The sequence below is a fragment of the Thamnophis elegans genome, chromosome 1, assembly GCF_009769535.1.
Source record: "Thamnophis elegans isolate rThaEle1 chromosome 1, rThaEle1.pri, whole genome shotgun sequence".
Taxonomy (NCBI): domain Eukaryota; kingdom Metazoa; phylum Chordata; class Lepidosauria; order Squamata; family Colubridae; genus Thamnophis; species Thamnophis elegans.
The window spans coordinates 128,290,610-128,307,879 of NC_045541.1; the positions used below are offsets into that span (position 1 = coordinate 128,290,610).

A 17,270-nucleotide genomic window follows, 5' to 3' on the forward strand; every position below is an offset into this window, starting at 1 on the left:
ACTAAGGAACAAACGAATAGGAAACCAAGCGTACCAGTTCCTCCGCTTCTGGGAGGGTAAAGGCTCCTCGTTGCGCCTGCGCGTGACCTCGTAGCCCCGGAAGCACTACTCCGTCTCGCTCGCTTTCAGCCCACCTTCCCTCCCCGGCCGCTGGAAGTAGAAACCTTTTCGCATGCTGTGTTCGCGGACAGTTCCCCCCACTGTTGCCGCTTTTTTTGCTTTCTCTGCGCGACCATGTCTCGAGGCTCCAGCGCCGGCTTTGACCGGCACATTACTATTTTTTCCCCCGAAGGGCGCCTATATCAAGTAGGTAAGTGAGTGGCAAAAACCGCCTCGTCACGATGCAGGACGCCCGCTTTTCTTTCCCTCTCGCGAAGGAGGGGAAGAAAAAAAATGCATGTTAATGAATCCTTCGGCTTCTTCCTTTCCCTGAAGTGGGGCGCCTGGTAGAGAAACGGGGGAGCAGTCAGCGTCCCAAAGAGACTCGTGTTGCAGTCGCGGTGGCTTTCAAGCCCTTCACCTACTGCTTACTGTACGAGGCGCTTCGGGTATTTTCTTAGGTGTAAATAGGCGGGCTTGGAAAGATCACCCGTTGTCAGCAGGGGGGGAAAAACCTTCGTCATTGCGCGAAAGCGAAAGCGAAACAAAACGCTCGGGGAAAGTGGGAACGCTCCCGAGCGCTAGTAATAATAATAATTCTTTATTGTCAGTGCACAACATATGTACAAAGAGATTAGTTGAGATCTCTCAGTGCACTGTCCCCGACACAAGGCAGCTCACAGTGAAGACAAAGAAAAAACATCCCTAACCCAATCAATCACATTAACAAACACCCAGTCCCATCACACCAATGTGAACCTGTTACACGTTGCAAGATGTAGATGGGGAGGGAAAAATGGAGCCTTGAGAAGTATTACTTTCCCCCCTTGCGAAAGTTTACCGCTTTGGGTTTTTTTTCTTCTCAATGCTGACTTCGTGGCATAACTCGGGATTAAGGCTCAGAGGGGTGCCTTTTCAGATGCATTGTACATAATTCCCAGCTTTCTGCAATAGTAGCTGCACGTTCTGGGAAGTGGGTCATTCAAAGGGCCACCCAATTGAAGGCTGGTAAAGAATTACCCTGCTTTTCCTCTGGCATTTATTTACTTGTGAGTCGTTTTATGATGTTGAACTATGGCGAGAGAGGACAGTGGTGAGAGTGCAAAAAATCAGAATATAGACATGAGAGGTGTATGCTTTTGTGATGTGACACTTATGGTTTATTGATCCCACAGGTAAGAGTTTACCAAAATAGTCTGTGGGCCTGATTACATTTCTACTGTATTTTGCATGTATGAGACTCAATTTAGTATCTGATAGTATAGATAAATGTGAATACAGAATATGAAGATTCTAAATAGCAATAACACTTAGACTTACATACGACTTCATAATGCTTTACAGCCCTCTCTAAATGGTTTACAGAATCAACATATGCCATCAACAATCTGGGTCTTCATTTTACCAATCTTGGAAGGATGGAAGGCTGAGTCAACCTTGAGCTGATCAGGATCGAACTCCTGGCAGTGAGCTGAATTAGCCTGCAATATTGCATTCTAACCACTATGCTACCACAACTCAATTATAGCTATCTGGATATTTCAAATAAAAAAAAATACAGTAGCATCACTTTTAAGTGGTACAACACTTAGTCTATGCCAGGGGTCCCCAACTCCCGGGCCAGCAAGCAAGCAGAAACCAGGCTGCACAAGCAAGCGACACCCCATACATGCACAGGCGGGGTCCAGGCAGGTGCAAAAGTACGCTTGTCCTAATCTGTGAAAAAATGGCCCTCCATAGAACCTGTCCCTGGTGCCCAAAAAGTTTAGGGCTGCTGGTCTAAGACATTGTTGTGGATGTGAACTATCTGCTTTTAATGAAAGTTTGTATATGATGCTGACTCTGTTACAAGTACTGTTGGTAAAATCTGTGTTCAATGTATCACTAGAATATGCATTCAAGGCCATAAACCAGGGTGGACTGACATCAGTAGCTGTTCGTGGAAAGGACTGTGCAGTTATTGTCACACAGAAAAAAGTACCTGTAAGTATTTTTTTAGCAAGACCTATAATATGACTATGGATAATCTTTGACCACATGTATGGCTGACTGGTATCTTTGTGGTTCCTTATTTTTAATTCTTCTGTGCTTTTATCTTACTAGAGGTGGGTTGCTCCCAGATCGGGCAAACCGGTAGTGGCGGCAGCGGGAGGCTCCGGTCACCCGGCTGAATGCTTCTCGGTCACACGAGCGAACCAATACTAAAAAAAAATGGAAACCCACCACTGGATCTTACTAATGAAGAGTATTGGAATTTTGTAGAATGATGGAAAATCCAACTTTGAAGTTCTTAGGAAAGAATATTTTCTTTGGGGAAAGAATATTTTCCATAATGTTCAAAAGATAACATTGAAAATTGTTAATGATAAAATGAAATTATGATTACAGTGTCAGTAGAATCAACAATATTCTTAAGAAGAATTTTTCCAGATAAATGCGCCTGTTCTCAACCATCAAATGTCCTATGTATGACATGAATTATATATTTTCCCTGCTAAATTAAAAAAAAAACTACATACCATGTATATCTCACTATTGTTTTTTGATGAAATTATTTTTTGATGAAATTGTTTTTTGATGAAATTGTTTTTTGTTTGATTCTTTAGGACAAGCTACTGGATTCGAACACAGTGACTCACTTATTCAGAATAACTGAAAATATTGGATGTGTAATGACCGGAATGACAGGTATAAACGTAAGATAAATCAGATAGTTAATAGGTTGTAGAGAAGTGAAGTATCTCATTTTATTTTTCTTTTAAATAATACTTTAATATTGCATAATCAAGAACATCATCTAAAGGCAATGGAATGCATTTTTAGAAATGGCATTAGATGATGGTACTAATTTTTAATCTTACCCATACTTATTAAAATACCTGGGAAGGGAAGAGGGTGGAATAATAATATTTCAGATTTGGAGGGATATATCTTGGGCTACAGGTAATCCTCAACCTATGGGCATTTGTTCATCAACCATTTGAAATTATGATGATGCTGAAAAAATAGTTATTATGACCATTCCTCAGAGTTCCAGCCATCCTGGCAACCCCACAATCACATAATCGTGATCTGAGCACTTGGTAATCAGTTCATAATTAAGACTGGCTGCAGCACCCCACATAATTTGTTTTCCATTTGCAATCTTTCCTGACAGCTTCCCCAGAAAATCAAAGGGGAAGCCAGCAGAGAAGGTTACCTGTGCACCTTCCCCAGCCTCTCTGTGCTTATGCTGCAGCCATTTATGCACCTTTCTTGGACTTGTGGTGCTTCACTAACACATCCACATATCTGTGCTGTGTTGTAATATAGTTCCTTGTGCAGGTGTGTGTCCTCCATGGCCTAGTTCATACTAGGGCCTGCAGAGTCACGCTGAATCACACAGGAGAAAACAAACTCCTAGAAAGCCATAACAACCTGATAGTGAATAACATAACATTCTGAGATGTGCTCTACCATTGACGTCCAGGATTTGACCATATATAGAGAGAACTTTCCTGAAGCAGTAGATTAGAAATTGTACTTTTACAGGCTGTTTTTTATCACATGCTATTGCTCCTCCTGCCTTTGTCCTGTCTCAATAAAAGGGGCTCTCAGGTTCCAGTCTGGGTCGCTCCATCCCGAGAAAATTTGTCTCCTATCTTTTCTCAACATTGGCTTCATGGGCGAACAGCGGAAACTTCACAGTGCTGCACCCTCCACAGTCCATCCTTGCACCCTCCCTGATTCTTCCCTCCCGCATACTTTCTTGCGCTCTCCTTACCCACACTGGTTCTTGTACATCCATCTCACCATTACTGACCCATACCATATCCCTTGCCCACCTTCTCCAGCCTGCATTGTATCTCTTCACATCCTTGTTCACTTTCCCTGACCTCCCTGTGTTAAGTTAGTAACACAGTTGTTAAGTGAATTTGGCTTCCCCATTGACTTGGCTGTCTAAAGATCGCAAAAGCTGACCCTGGGACACTCCAACTGTTGTAAATACATCCCAATTGCCAAGGGTCTGAATTTTGATCATGTAGTTGTGGCAATGCTGCAATAGTCATAAGTGTGAAAACAGTCAGTCACTTTTTTCAATGCCATTGTAACTTTGTCATTAAACAGATAGTTGTAAGTCAAGGGCTACCTGTATATTTTTAGGAATATGAGAATTTTAAAAAGTCTTTTGTTTGAATTTAAGTACTTTTTCTTTGCAGTTATACTGTTAAAAGGCATATGAGAATGACTTTGGATCTTTTATTTCTACAACAGCGGACAGTAGATCCCAGGTGCAGCGAGCTCGCTATGAGGCTGCTAACTGGAAGTACAAATACGGTTATGAGATTCCAGTGGATATGCTATGTAAAAGAATTGCAGATATTTCTCAGGTCTATACACAGAATGCTGAAATGAGACCTCTTGGTTGCTGTAAGTATAAATACAAAGTGAAAGTAATAACAAACTGTTGTGTGTAATGAAGCCAGGAATTCTCATCAACAATTGATCTCCACAAAATATTTTGACGTATATAAAATTCATTTTTTAATATTAGGATAAATGCTAGTATTCTGTTGAACACACGGGGTGGCAATCTGCCTTCCCTCTTTCCCCCCGTTTACTCTTTCTATGTAGCTCAATTATTATGGTCTGTGCTTTGAGATTATAGAGGTTATTGTCAAAAACGTCTGGAAGACATCAGATTGCCTCCTTCTAACTTACCCCATACAATTAAGCAGCAATATTAATTGGGAATTGCACAATCTTATATTCTTTCTCTTGGTTTATTTCATAACTGCAGCGATGTATGTCATCAGTTCAAGTTTTTAGAGAAGCTTACTTGACAAATACTAATGCTGTTTTCAAATGAATATGCTTCCTTCTGGTTTACTGCATCCCAACCATAAGAAAGTAAAAGAGTGGATTCTCATACAAAAGCTTTATAGATTTGTTCATTTTAAAATGTTTCCATTGATTGCTCTTCTTGGGTTAGATCCCATTTTTTTAAAAAAAACAACAATGCATCAAATAAGATTAATGTTCTTCAGAATAACAGGCTTGCCTTTTTAATGTATTTTGCCCTAAAATGCTGACCTATATAAATTTTAATGCAATGAGTTCCTTTAATTGAATTTTAGTTGTATTTGGATGACAACATTGGAAATGGTATCTGTTCAGTGTTAATCTAAGAGTTAGTAAAATGATTTTATTTTGGTGAAACAAAAATTTTAAAAAATGCATCATTTTATGTCAAGGATGCTGAGTCTACTAATGATAGATGTGTCTGCAGTAGGATTTATCGTTTTCTTAGTTTTGCCTGGATCACTATTTTCAGAAGCCTTGCTTGTGCAACATTAGTTAGATTACTCGATTATTTAAAATAGTTACATATAAATATTATTTAAAATACTGCATATTTTATGAGATACATAGCTTTCTAGTGATAGCTGTTAAATGATACATTGAAAAGCATGAAATAAAATCTTAGGTACCGTATTTATCGGAGTATAAGACGCACTAAGGTTTTGAAGAGGCTATTTATTTATTTATTTTTTAAAAAGGTTTTTGCACTCTGCAAATCTCCCAAAATGCCTGCATGGTGTTTTTCGTGAAAACGGGCCCGTCTCCCCCCTCCAAAAAGGCATGAATAGCCTTTAGGGGGCTTGCAGAGTGCTCCTAGGGGGTGCCCCCCCCCCAAAATGAGCAAACAACGGCCCGTTTTTCATGAAAATGGGCCCGTTTTTTGGTCAAAGAAATTGCATGCATAGCCTGTGGGAGACTTATAGTACTCCTGGGGGGGTGGGGGAGCAAAATTGAGTAAAACGGCCCGTTTTTCACTCATTTCTGCTCTCCCCAGCCCCCAGGAGCTCTTTGAGAGCCTTCTACGGGTTCTGCACGGCCATTTTAGTGAAGGAGGCGGGGTTTCAGGAGGCAAAAAATGCTGTATTCAGTGTATAAGACGCACCCAGATTTTCAGCCTCTTTTTTGAGGGAAAAACGTGGATCTTATACTCCAAAAATACGGTCTCTTGATTATTAAAAATCAGTTCTACACACGTGACTCTTGAGCTCTGAATGGTGTTCTGCTTTGAAGAGAGAGTTGTAAAATGAAAATTGGAGTCTAGGAATTAGAATTCTGTCAACTGAATTATAAGAAATTGTAGAAGTCAAGCAATCTTCAAATTTATGGAAATTCCATTAATACCAGGAATTTGCTTTAAAATGGAAATAGGACTAAGTATAATATGTTAACCAAAAGTTATTTTGAATTATTATTTTTTATATCCCACATTTTTTATTTTTATAAATAAATCAGGATGGCAAAAAAATCTTGTTCTCCTTTCTCCTCCTATTTCCCTACAACAACAATCCTGTGAGGGAGAGACTGGCCCAGAGTCACTTAGGTGGCTTTCAGGCCCAAGGTAACACGAGAGCTCATGAGCTCCCAGTTCCTAGCCTGATGCCCTGACCACTAGACCAAACTGACTTTCCCATTAGACTAAAGTGACTTTACTGTCTGTCTGGCAAACTTTTGCTTACATTTTTCCAAATCCAAAAAAAAAAGGATTTTATAAATGCAGATGTTTAAAAAGAGAATATATTTTAGAAAACCCTTTAACTTGGGGAATAGTTCTGATCTTAATTAGGATGTTGAAGTCTTAACAGAAAATAATTTAAATAATGCCTTTATATTAATTTTTAGTATTAACCAGACTTGAAATAGTTGTTCTTGGTCACTGGACCATAAAGTTACTGAGAGCTGAAGAAGATGCAAACATTGCCAAAAGAATTATTAGGAAACTGAAACAATGGTAGTCTGTTTTTCTCTAAGGAAGGAAAGGAGGGGAGCATGTATTGTTGGACAGGAAAAGGTTAAACTTGGCATTTGCAAACAAAGTTCTTGATTGTCAAGAGTATTAAGAGTATTTTTGGTTGCAAGGCTTCTAATCTTCCAAATCTCAAACTAGGAACAGCAACAATCGCTGCACAATTGCTCCAATAATTCTAACCTGTCTGCACTGTCAAATATTAAATAATATTAAATATTAAGATATTTAATGAGCTAAAGAGAATTGCTATACTGAACAAAGGCTGAAGTCTATTCACGCATATTTTGTATAAAGGGTGTATTTAAAAAACTTGATTAGAACCAACTTCTTTGAAAAAATAAGAAAGCTGTCTTTGTTTACATATTTTATGTTTTGTTAGCTGCTGTTAGTTGTTCAGAATCACACTGTTGATATGGCATGCCATATGTATTTAAATAAAATTATTATTCAAAATTATTATTTCTTTAAAGGCATGATTATGATTGGCATTGATGAAGAAAACAATCCTCAGGTATACAAGTGTGATCCAGCCGGATATTACTGTGGGTTTAAGGCCACAGCTGCAGGAGTTAAACAAACAGAATCAACTAGCTTTCTTGAAAAGAAAGTGAAGAAAAAATTGGACTGGACATTTGAACAGACAGTGGAGGTAAGTCCATAGGATAGGATGTCCAGGCTTAATTGGTTGCAATCTAAAATGGAAGGTTTGTGATGGATGCCCTGTTTGCTTTAGTGTGGTCACTATCATTATATAAGATGTTGTCTTCTAAGTGGTGTGCTTAGAGTAAAATTTGCTTATGTGATTTATTCTCATCAGTATTTTCTATTCTAAAAATGCTGAAATGCATCCCAACTGGCATTTCATCTTTCTACAGCATGTTGCTAAAATTATACATCAATAAACTCAGTTGAACTCACCGGCAGATGAATAACACTTATTATTTCTTGTGATAAATACTGTTGTCTTCCTTGGCAGAGCTTTCCATTAAATCAATTACAGTAATGTCAGCAATAAATTAATAATGGAATACATTTAGTCCTCCTCACTTAATGATCATTCATTCAGCGGCCATTTTAAGTTACAATGGCACCAAATGCTAAGTTATGGCTGTTGCAGTGCCCCCACAGTTGCATGCTCAAAATTCAGGTGCGTGGCAGCCTGTCCATAATTACTAGCACTGTGTGTGCTTCAACTCCCCCCACCCGCCTATCTGTCTCCCAATTTTGCCCTTTGGGCTTCCCTTGCACAGCCTCCCCAAAGCTGATGAGGCTGCACAGAGGCCTTATGAAAGACCAGCAGCTGCCTTGGTTAGGTGGACCTCAGCAGTAAGAGGTAAGAAAGGTGCTGGTCAGTGGGGGGCAAGAGGTACGTAAGAGATACCGTTTGGGACAGGGAAAGTGCATAAGAATTGCTGTGTGGATCAGCATGGGAGTGCAGCATGGCTCAGGGACAGTGCACAAATGAGCATGCAGTAGGAAAATTCCCTGGTGTTTAAGTGTGATATATAAATAAGAATGTTGTGATGTTAGAAATGCATTTGATTGGCTGTATGAATATGTGTACAGATGATATTGCTGGCTGATCACCTGAATTGATTTGTATCAAGGGTAGGATTGTACTAGACAACCGGTGCCTGGTAGGGTTTCAGAGATTTTTTCCTTACCTAAACAGAGAAAGAGAATGACCAAGAGCAGGCTAAAAAGCAGCAAGAGCAATTTCCAACATCCTGCCAGCTTCCCCATTGAGTTTTCTTGTGGGTATCTGGTAGGGAGCATTGGATGTATTTATTTAGTGTATGTTATATCATACGTGAAGTGGCATATATATTAACATTTCACCTAGATTAGTAAAACACAACATATAAATGTTGAAAAGATCTATGTTCAAATACCAATGACTAGATCATCTAACCATACAAGCGCAGCATTTTTATATTAAAATCAGATACTAGACCGGTATATACCCTCAGCTTACAGCCGGTCATGATATGATCTACAGTTTAATGTGGAATCCACAGTCACAGTGAAGGGAGGATACTATGTCTCATTTATACAGAGAATCCCAGCAGATGCCGTTTGATAGGTGCGAATCCTATTCAGGATTGTCCATTGCTGACGTCGTAGTTCAAAGCCTGGCACCTTTTTTGTAGGGTTATTTATATGTCTTATGTCTGGGCTTTAAGCCACCCATTTGGATTTCCATTGGGAATCAGTGTTAAAGTTCTTGGGCAGATGTGCAAGTGCCAGTGTGGGTTTCCTGGATTTGAATCTTCCGGCTAATAAATGAGGAAGTTTGGCATTCATTGGTAGCAGTAAGTTTTTCATAATTTTTCTGTATTTTCTCACTAGTGCATCTTGCCTTTGTAAAACTGGTGGTGTTATGTGGCTCAGAACAGGAAGCCAGCAAGTTGAAGTGGTTTTAATACATCCGCTTATAATCCTCTTGGTGTCGCTGAGTCTGGTGTCTAATTTACTAGTATGGCAGCTATTAAGCCATACAGGGGGCACCTAGTGCTGATGACCTGAAGGTGGCAGCTGAAGCACCCCATTTAGTTCCACATAAGTTCTGGGGCATGTTGTTCCTAGTATTGATTTTTGCCACTGTATTCTCTAGGTGTACCTTACAGGACAGAATCTGGTCCAATATTACTCCAAGGTACTTTGGATCGGGATTATAGGGAAGTAAGTTGTTTAATAGACCTTTGGGGCTTCATATGCTAGTTTGTTAAGGTGGAAGGAAGTAGTTACTGTTTTGCTGGTGAAAGAGAGTGAACCTTCAGTTAGTGAAGAATTTTCCCAAGATTTTAAGATATTTGGACAGGAGGTTGTCTGCCACCTCCATATGTTTTTCTTGTGCTGCTATGGAAAGCATTGGAAATCTCATCCTTTTCTTTCAGGAAATCATAAAAAATGAAAAATTAGAGTGGATAGATAAATTTGTAAAGGCATTAAAAGATTGTGGGTAATGTCATTGTGTGGAATCAATGCTTGTCAAAGTGAAAATGTCTGATATGTTTTGTTATTTAAAACAGAGTCAGGCACAGAAGTGGAATCATAAAAATAGAGTGTATGTTTGTAAAACAAGAAGTGATAGGATTGATTGAATGAATGGATAATGAATAATAAAAGTGAGCGATTGAAGGGGAAGGCTGAGAAACTGGTAGTTGATGAAATTCTCAAAAAGAAAGGTGGAAGTTTTAAAATAAAATGTGAGCAATGTAGTGAAAGCATGTATCTTTTTTTTAAAAAAGTTGACTAGTTTTTTATTCACTTTCACTTTTAACAAGAGATTCCTCCACTTTTCCTCATTTCAAGCCATCAGTACAGTAGAACATATTAAAAGTGATTGTTTCTCCTAATAAATTTTGCCTTTTTTTTTGCTTTTTACATTTCAGGATACTTGTTTGGTTCATCATTAAGCATATAATTAATTTCAATCCAGACTTCTTTGGGTGTTTTATTTATGAAATCAAATCTATTACATTTATTATTTATCTTTACCATGTAATCATAAGGAATATTGCTGAGATTTTATCTTGTTGGTCTGATGATGTTATTTGTTTTCTTTAAATTGCAATTTGGCAGAGGGTGGTTTGAGCTGAAGTCAGCACCAGATCTGTCATATGCAACTTATTACAATTTTATAATAAGCATATATTTTTTAGTATTGTGTCAACAAAATGTTGCAAGTTACTATTAATAAATTTTATTTTAGTTGATATAATTGAGCCATAAGATAAGGTCTGCCTCCTTAGACTACTTTTAAAAAAAAAAATTAAAGCAATAACCTAGTCCATACAGCAATAGTGTTAAAATGAGCCTTAAAGAACATTTGAATTTGTTTGTGTCATAATTATTAGGGCATAGGGAATTAGAATACAGGAGATGTATAGCTTTCTGTGGAGCCCTTTTAAACTGTAGAAAGAGTTTGGGGTTCATACTTTAGTAGCAAGAATTGTGGCACTATAAACATGTCATTTTTTTTTCATAAATGCTGATAATTTACATAGCATTTTGGCTATAATTAGGACCAAGAGAAGGAGTGTGATTGTTGCTTGCATTGAGCCTTGCTTTGATTCAGGCATTTAACTAAATTTATGCTGGGGAACAAACTGTATTTTTAGCAATGCTTAAGATAAATGAATATTCAAATTTATTCAAAATAGTAAATTTAGCGACCATATAAGGTATATATAACCAGCATCAACCCATTATAGTACTATTAACTATAGTATAGTTAATAGTATAATGGGTTGGTGCTGGTTATACATACCTTATATATAACTATACTATAGTTAATTATTATTAGCTATAGTATAGTTAAGTCAAGGTGGTCCTTGACTTAACACCATCTTGATTAACGTCATTCATATATCAATTGCAACATCCCCATGGTCACATGATCGAAATTCAGGTGCTTGTTAACTGACACACTTATGATTGTAGTATCCTGGGATCATGTGATCACCTTTTGAGACTTTTTGACAATCAAAATCAATGGAGATGCCAGATTCACTTAACAGCTATGTTACTAACTTAACAGTTGCAGTGATTCACTTAACAATTGTAGTAAGAAAGGTTGTAAAATGGGGCAAAATTCCCACTTAATAAATGTCTCGCTTAGCAACAGAAATTTTAGCCGCAATTTTGGTCATGTTGAGGACTACTTATAGATATTCAGAACAATAGTAATTTTACTAAAATAATTTTAAATGTGCTGGAAAGCTTTGACGATATGAATGCTACTAAGAATTACACTGCTATTTACACTGTGATTGTCTTTACAGATAATTCCTAACTAAGAAATTAATTTATAGACTAATTTTTTTTCCTTTTCAAAGCTGCTAGAATTTTGCATTTCAGATATCTATAAATGGGCTCTGCCTATGAATGGACAAAGAATAATAAATATCTAAAATAAAAACCAGATTTTGAAATAACTAGTACTAACAATATTTCTGATCAGATTTGTTTTATGTTTTACTTGTAGACCGCAATTACCTGTCTTTCTACTGTTTTGTCCATTGACTTCAAACCATCTGAAATAGAAGTAGGGGTTGTTACAGTTGATAATCCAAAATTCAGGTAATATGAAATTGATTTTTTTTCTTGTTGGGTAGGTTGATTGTGGCTATCTTAATTTTTAGTGTGCTCTCTGTTACCTGTATCCTGGCACTAGTACGTGGTCAGTTTATTATGTAACACTTGGTATCTAAATACATCCACTTAAATATGTCTGATATGGGTGTATGCCACTATAACTACGAAGGAAAAGTTAATTATAGACCTTTGGAATCCAAAGCAAATTGCATAGCAGCAATTAATGTCACAGCATTGCATTGGCAAGAAAGATGATTCCTTTCTTAACATAATGCTGGAGATACTAGGCACAGGTTAGCATATTGATTCTATGCTATGCTTTAATAGTTTACACAATACATATTTTACACAGTGCATGCTTTTCCTGTAGACTCTAGCAGAGCCTGAACCCAGATATTCCAGCATGTGGAACTCAAAAATAACTCACACAGACACTTCTATAATGTTTCCTTTGTAAAATTAATTTGCAATTAATATAATTGTGCTGCAAATCCTTGGTATTTGTTCATCCCACCAGATTGGGTAGGACAGACATGCTTCACGTCCCTTCCCTTAAAAGTTGCCACCTTACAAGTCCTAAGAAGTTATATTTCTCTGTTTTTATTGATTATATATTGTGTTTTATTTAGAAATTGTCCAGAGTTTAATTTTTAAATGGGTAAAACATACAAATGTTTTAAATAAATAAATAAAGTGATTATTTGAGGTGAAGCATTAAAATTCCCATTGCTTTTCCCTCTTTCTAGGATTCTTACAGAAGCCGAAATTGATATACATCTTGTCGCTCTAGCAGAGAGAGATTAACTCTGTTTAAAATGGCTCATTCTGTGATTGCAAGGCAAAATGTTTGGTGAATACAAATGGGTGGTTCTGAATTATGGGTTGAAAAAAGAATCCTCTGTATCTGATGTACTTCTTCACCTTGATAAATAAAGTGAGGTTTTGGAATGGTTTGTTCTCTCATTGTTTGATATTAAAGTTACAGGTCAGAGATGCTGTGACTCAATCTATAACTTTTATTCCTTTGAGAATGGAGTATAGTCCCTCCCGCATTTTTAAGTCTTCCAGAATTTCACTATGCACAGCATACTAATAAAGGATCCCTTACTACTTTTGGAAACATAGCAAAAAATTCTATGCTGATCTTCTGTATATGTGAAAAGATAGGCCCACTGATCTTATTTTCTGGATAAATGTGTGTGCAGCACTAGCTTCATTTACTGTATTTTTTGTGTGAGTCCAATAAGCAGAGATGAATACAATATAATTGAAAACCAATTGAAGTGACAAAAGATGTAACATTTGCAAAGCTGCATTCAAGTATATGATGATTTGAGAAGAAAATTGGGGCATACAAAATGTTACATTTGAAACAGTTTGAAACACTTTTTGTATACTCTCAGAAGTACTTTCCTCAGAGTCAGCGGGTTTCTGAAAGTTTAGAATGTGTTAAAAGAACCATGGGACTGATTTCAAAATCTATCTTGAATGTATAATTTATTAGGCTAATTTGTCTTTCACCAATCTCAGATGTGGTACATGTCTGCTTCAGTGATGTTATAGCCAATCTGCCAGTCGTTGCAATAACTTTACTTATAACATATGAAAGCTCTTATGATCTCCAGATCTCTTCATCAGTTAAAATACCAGAAAAGCAGGTTAAGATTTCACCAGGTGTTGGGATAATTTCAAGTTGCATTTAAAACTGCTTACATTAAAACTGCTGCTTGATCAGCTTTTTTTGGTGAGGGGGAAATTTTCAATTGGCCATCATAGTCAGCAAGACTTTAGCAGTTAAAACAACAAATAAAAATACAATAAAAACTCCATGAAATGTTAAAAGTAGTTATTGTTTTAACCTACTTCATATCTTAAGAATATCTTAAAACATGTTAAGTTTATTGTATGTGTGAGTTTTCACTTCTGAACCTAACTTGGATAATACCTGACTCTTGTATTTCAAGAATCCAGCATACCTTTGCAGTTTTTATATAGCAACAAATGCACACTTTTCAAGTTTTAAATCACCATCCTAGCCTTTCAGCCTACAAGACTCAACATGAATTCTTCACATTATTTTACAAGCTTCCCTAAATTCCTAAACTTTGTTAAACATGAAATAGTGAACTCAGAAAATGATTGGCAGAGAAAAAGAGATTATGGCGCTCTCTGTATGCCCTCAAGCACTACACAGCCTGCTAGAAACCAGGCTGTGCAAGTGATGGGCAAATGTGCAAAGCTCCACTCATGCGAGAGGAGGGCACTTGTGCTCACATGCAAGTGGAGCTTTGCACATTTGGCTGAATGAAGGTTCATGTGGGAGCAGAAGTGCACGAGTGGAGGATGCATGTGCAAGAGGAGTTCCATTTGCATGAGTGGAGGGTGCATACACCTGCCACTTATCAATTGTGCGCGTGCATCTGCCACTCACTCCACACCAGGCCAGGCCACCAAGGTGGAAAGGTTGAGGACTGCTGGTTTAGAGCACTTGCAATCCTCCAGAGCAGATTTGAAAATGAAAAAGATACAGGTTTGCTTCAAGTGGGAAGTAAAACTATTGCACATCATTGTTAGGTAAACATTTTATTTTGATTTTGCAGCTTTCTGAAGCAATATATAACTTGCTGTGCTATATATGTACATTGGCCCAAACAAAGGAATTCTTTATTTTTTACATGCCTTTTAAAATGGAAGTTTTAAAATCTAATATAAATTTATAGGGTATAGTTGCTTTTGAATGTTTAAGAATATGATGTAACAACCATGCTTCGCTGACAGGAAGCTGAACAAATACCACAACTTGTTGTTAACTAAAAGCCTGCCGCCGAGAAACCTGAAGTAGATAATTACAAGTTGTATAATAATTCTGAATGTACTCAGACAAGACTGTAGTGAATGCTTCATAACCCCAGGATAACTCTAGAATGGTGGGTTTGGGGGAGGGGATTTTTGGCAGTGGATGGAAAAATCTGACAACTGGGCAGTTGATCAGCTTCACTTCAGCAAAGACAATGTGGGAAAAATAAGCATATGGAAACTACTATTAAATAGCGATAGCTCTTAAAAAGAGTTTAAAAGATTATCTTACAACAGGTGCAGAGTAAATTCTGCCTCCTGCAAATAATTTAGAGCTGCTATCCTGATACAGTGGGGCTGCTAAGTCCGCTATTTCCACCAGCATAGCCAAGCACAAGAGTGTCCCAGTTTAGGAAGGCAGTTCTACAGGGATCCTCAACCATTTTCAGCTAGAAGGCATAAGTGGAATGTGGTGCTTAGATAAAATGAAGAGCCACGCTCTTCAAACTTGTAGGGAGTTTTGGAACCCTATGCCTCTCTTTAAAAAATGGCGCTTTTATTCTTTTAAACAGATACGGTTCATAGCTTACTGTGAAATGCTAATGTCTTATCTCTTCCTCTTTCCTCTTCTTAGTCTGCAATGTTCATATGACAGCTCAAAGTCATTGTATGCACTGTATGGGAAACTCCTAATAGAACAGCCTGGAGCAGACCAGTAATGTAATAGCAATAATAAAGGCTGAAAAAAATAGATGTACCTTCCTCAGTCTTGGCTTGGTTAATTATTCAGATTCAAAAATAACAATTAAACATTATTACTGCCGCTCAACCAGTTTATCTGCTATGTAGTTTGATGACTGTAGGGATAAAAACTGCTCACTTTAAGCTGACTGATCAGCTTAGTTACCTTTAAATCTGCACAAAGCAATATTCTTTCCCTAAGTTATGGGAAAATAAATGCCTATCAATGGCACAGCAGTATTTTGAGAAGAAGGTTGAGGAGGCTGGCTGACAAAATACTTTTCTTAGAACCCAAACTATGTATAATACAGGCTGCTGGATCCTTTTCTGCATTTGGGTTCTCATGTTAAATAGCAGTATCTTTGATTAATTGCTGCATTATTGATAATTTTAGGAGTATCATTTAACAAGGACCTCCTGTATTCCAAACTGCATTCAAAATCATAACTGTGAGTTTAGAATGTACTATTGGAATCAAATACGGACAAAATACACAGGAAGGGCAGTTTTAAAGAAATTGCCAAAAGGGATTTGAAATTTCAGGTGTCTTCAGGTTTTTAAGTAAAAAAAGTTTTGTAAAAGGAAAATTGCAATAGTTGTACAAAATATCTATGTATAGTTTTCCAAGTGCATTGTAGGGTTGTTACAGCTGATGGATTAAAGATGCTCGTGATCATGTACTGTTACTCAATTACTTTAGTTTCCTTTTATGTGTTGTAATCTTTGCAGATCCTCCGTAGTTACTTCTAAATGTTTCAGTAAAGTAAACATATTCCTGACTGGCTTTTCTTGATCAGTACAGATCACAAGAGTTTTGTTTTATGGCATATAGAAAAGGTAGTGAAGATCCAGACTATTATGGATTGATAGCATTAATTCCTGCAAAATAAAAATATATTGATCCATCAACATTTAAAGGTCTGTTGCTACATCCTGCTCATTAATTAATGTGCTTTGTATGTCGTTAAATGCTATTCATGCTATATTAAATTGCTGCATTGCTTATTTTTCATAGACAATATTGTAATCAGGTTTCATTTTGGATAGATTTCGCTTGTGTATTGTGCTCAGCCATGTTTTGTTTAATCATGGTTTACTAAATTCATAACTAGCTGAATGTGCATAAAAAGCTAAGTGAATGGTATGTTTTAGAAGCTACAGTGACAAATTGGAAAATATGCAGAGTTGAAATCATACAAACCCCATTATTGCTTACACTGCTGTGTGAACCAAGTTTAAATGTAATGCTTCCTTGAGGGATTTTGCCCAGGTCAGTTGGGCCAATGGACAATATGCAAACTTTTTTGTAAGTTATTACATCACCCTTCATTTTACAGGTTCACAGTGAACTAAGAGGATTTGCTTGCTGCTTTGGACTGATAGTCCAGAATTGCAAAAAAAGGGAAATAAACTGTCTCTTAGTTCTTCCTCTCACTTTTACTCACTTTTACCATAGTTTATTGAATAATCTCTCCCTCTTAAGTCCCTAAAAATGGCTCTGCTGAATCAGGCCAAGACCCATCTTACTCAAGCATTGGTTTCAAACAGATTATCTTTTGAGTTGTTTCCAAGCAGGAGTTGGAGATATTTCCTTTCTACTGCTGTTCTGTTGCAACTGGTGTTTGGAGATATGCTGTTCCAAAATCTGCATGTAATGCTGACTTTTCAAGACTAAGAGTTCTTGATAGACCTGTCCTCCATGATTTATCCAATTATGTTTGAAAAC

The 17,270-nt window shown here is 37.2% G+C and overlaps 1 protein-coding gene across 1 annotated transcript; it reads left to right on the forward strand.

Moving 5' to 3' along the window:
* Window positions 1–85: 85 nt before the first annotated feature.
* On the forward strand, window positions 86–12,955 carry PSMA6 (proteasome 20S subunit alpha 6). The gene is made up of 7 exons (XM_032230873.1): window positions 86–310; window positions 1,988–2,082; window positions 2,706–2,787; window positions 4,354–4,509; window positions 7,378–7,556; window positions 11,898–11,992; window positions 12,754–12,955. Exons 1-7 carry the CDS (start codon window positions 235–237, stop codon window positions 12,809–12,811), a joined length of 741 nt encoding a protein of 246 aa, XP_032086764.1. The 5' UTR covers window positions 86–234; the 3' UTR covers window positions 12,812–12,955.
* The last annotated feature ends 4,315 nt before the right edge of the window (window positions 12,956–17,270 follow it).

Excerpts from the sequence above, each read along its gene's own strand:
- PSMA6 (XM_032230873.1), top strand. The coding sequence starts at position 235 with ATGTCTCGAGGCTCCAGCGCCGGCTTTGACCGGCACATTACTATTTTT. Across the intron at positions 4,510-7,377 it reads AATGAGACCTCTTGGTTGCT|GCATGATTATGATTGGCATT; the intron begins GTAAGTATAAAT and ends ATTTCTTTAAAG. Across the intron at positions 7,557-11,897 it reads CATTTGAACAGACAGTGGAG|ACCGCAATTACCTGTCTTTC; the intron begins GTAAGTCCATAG and ends TTTTACTTGTAG.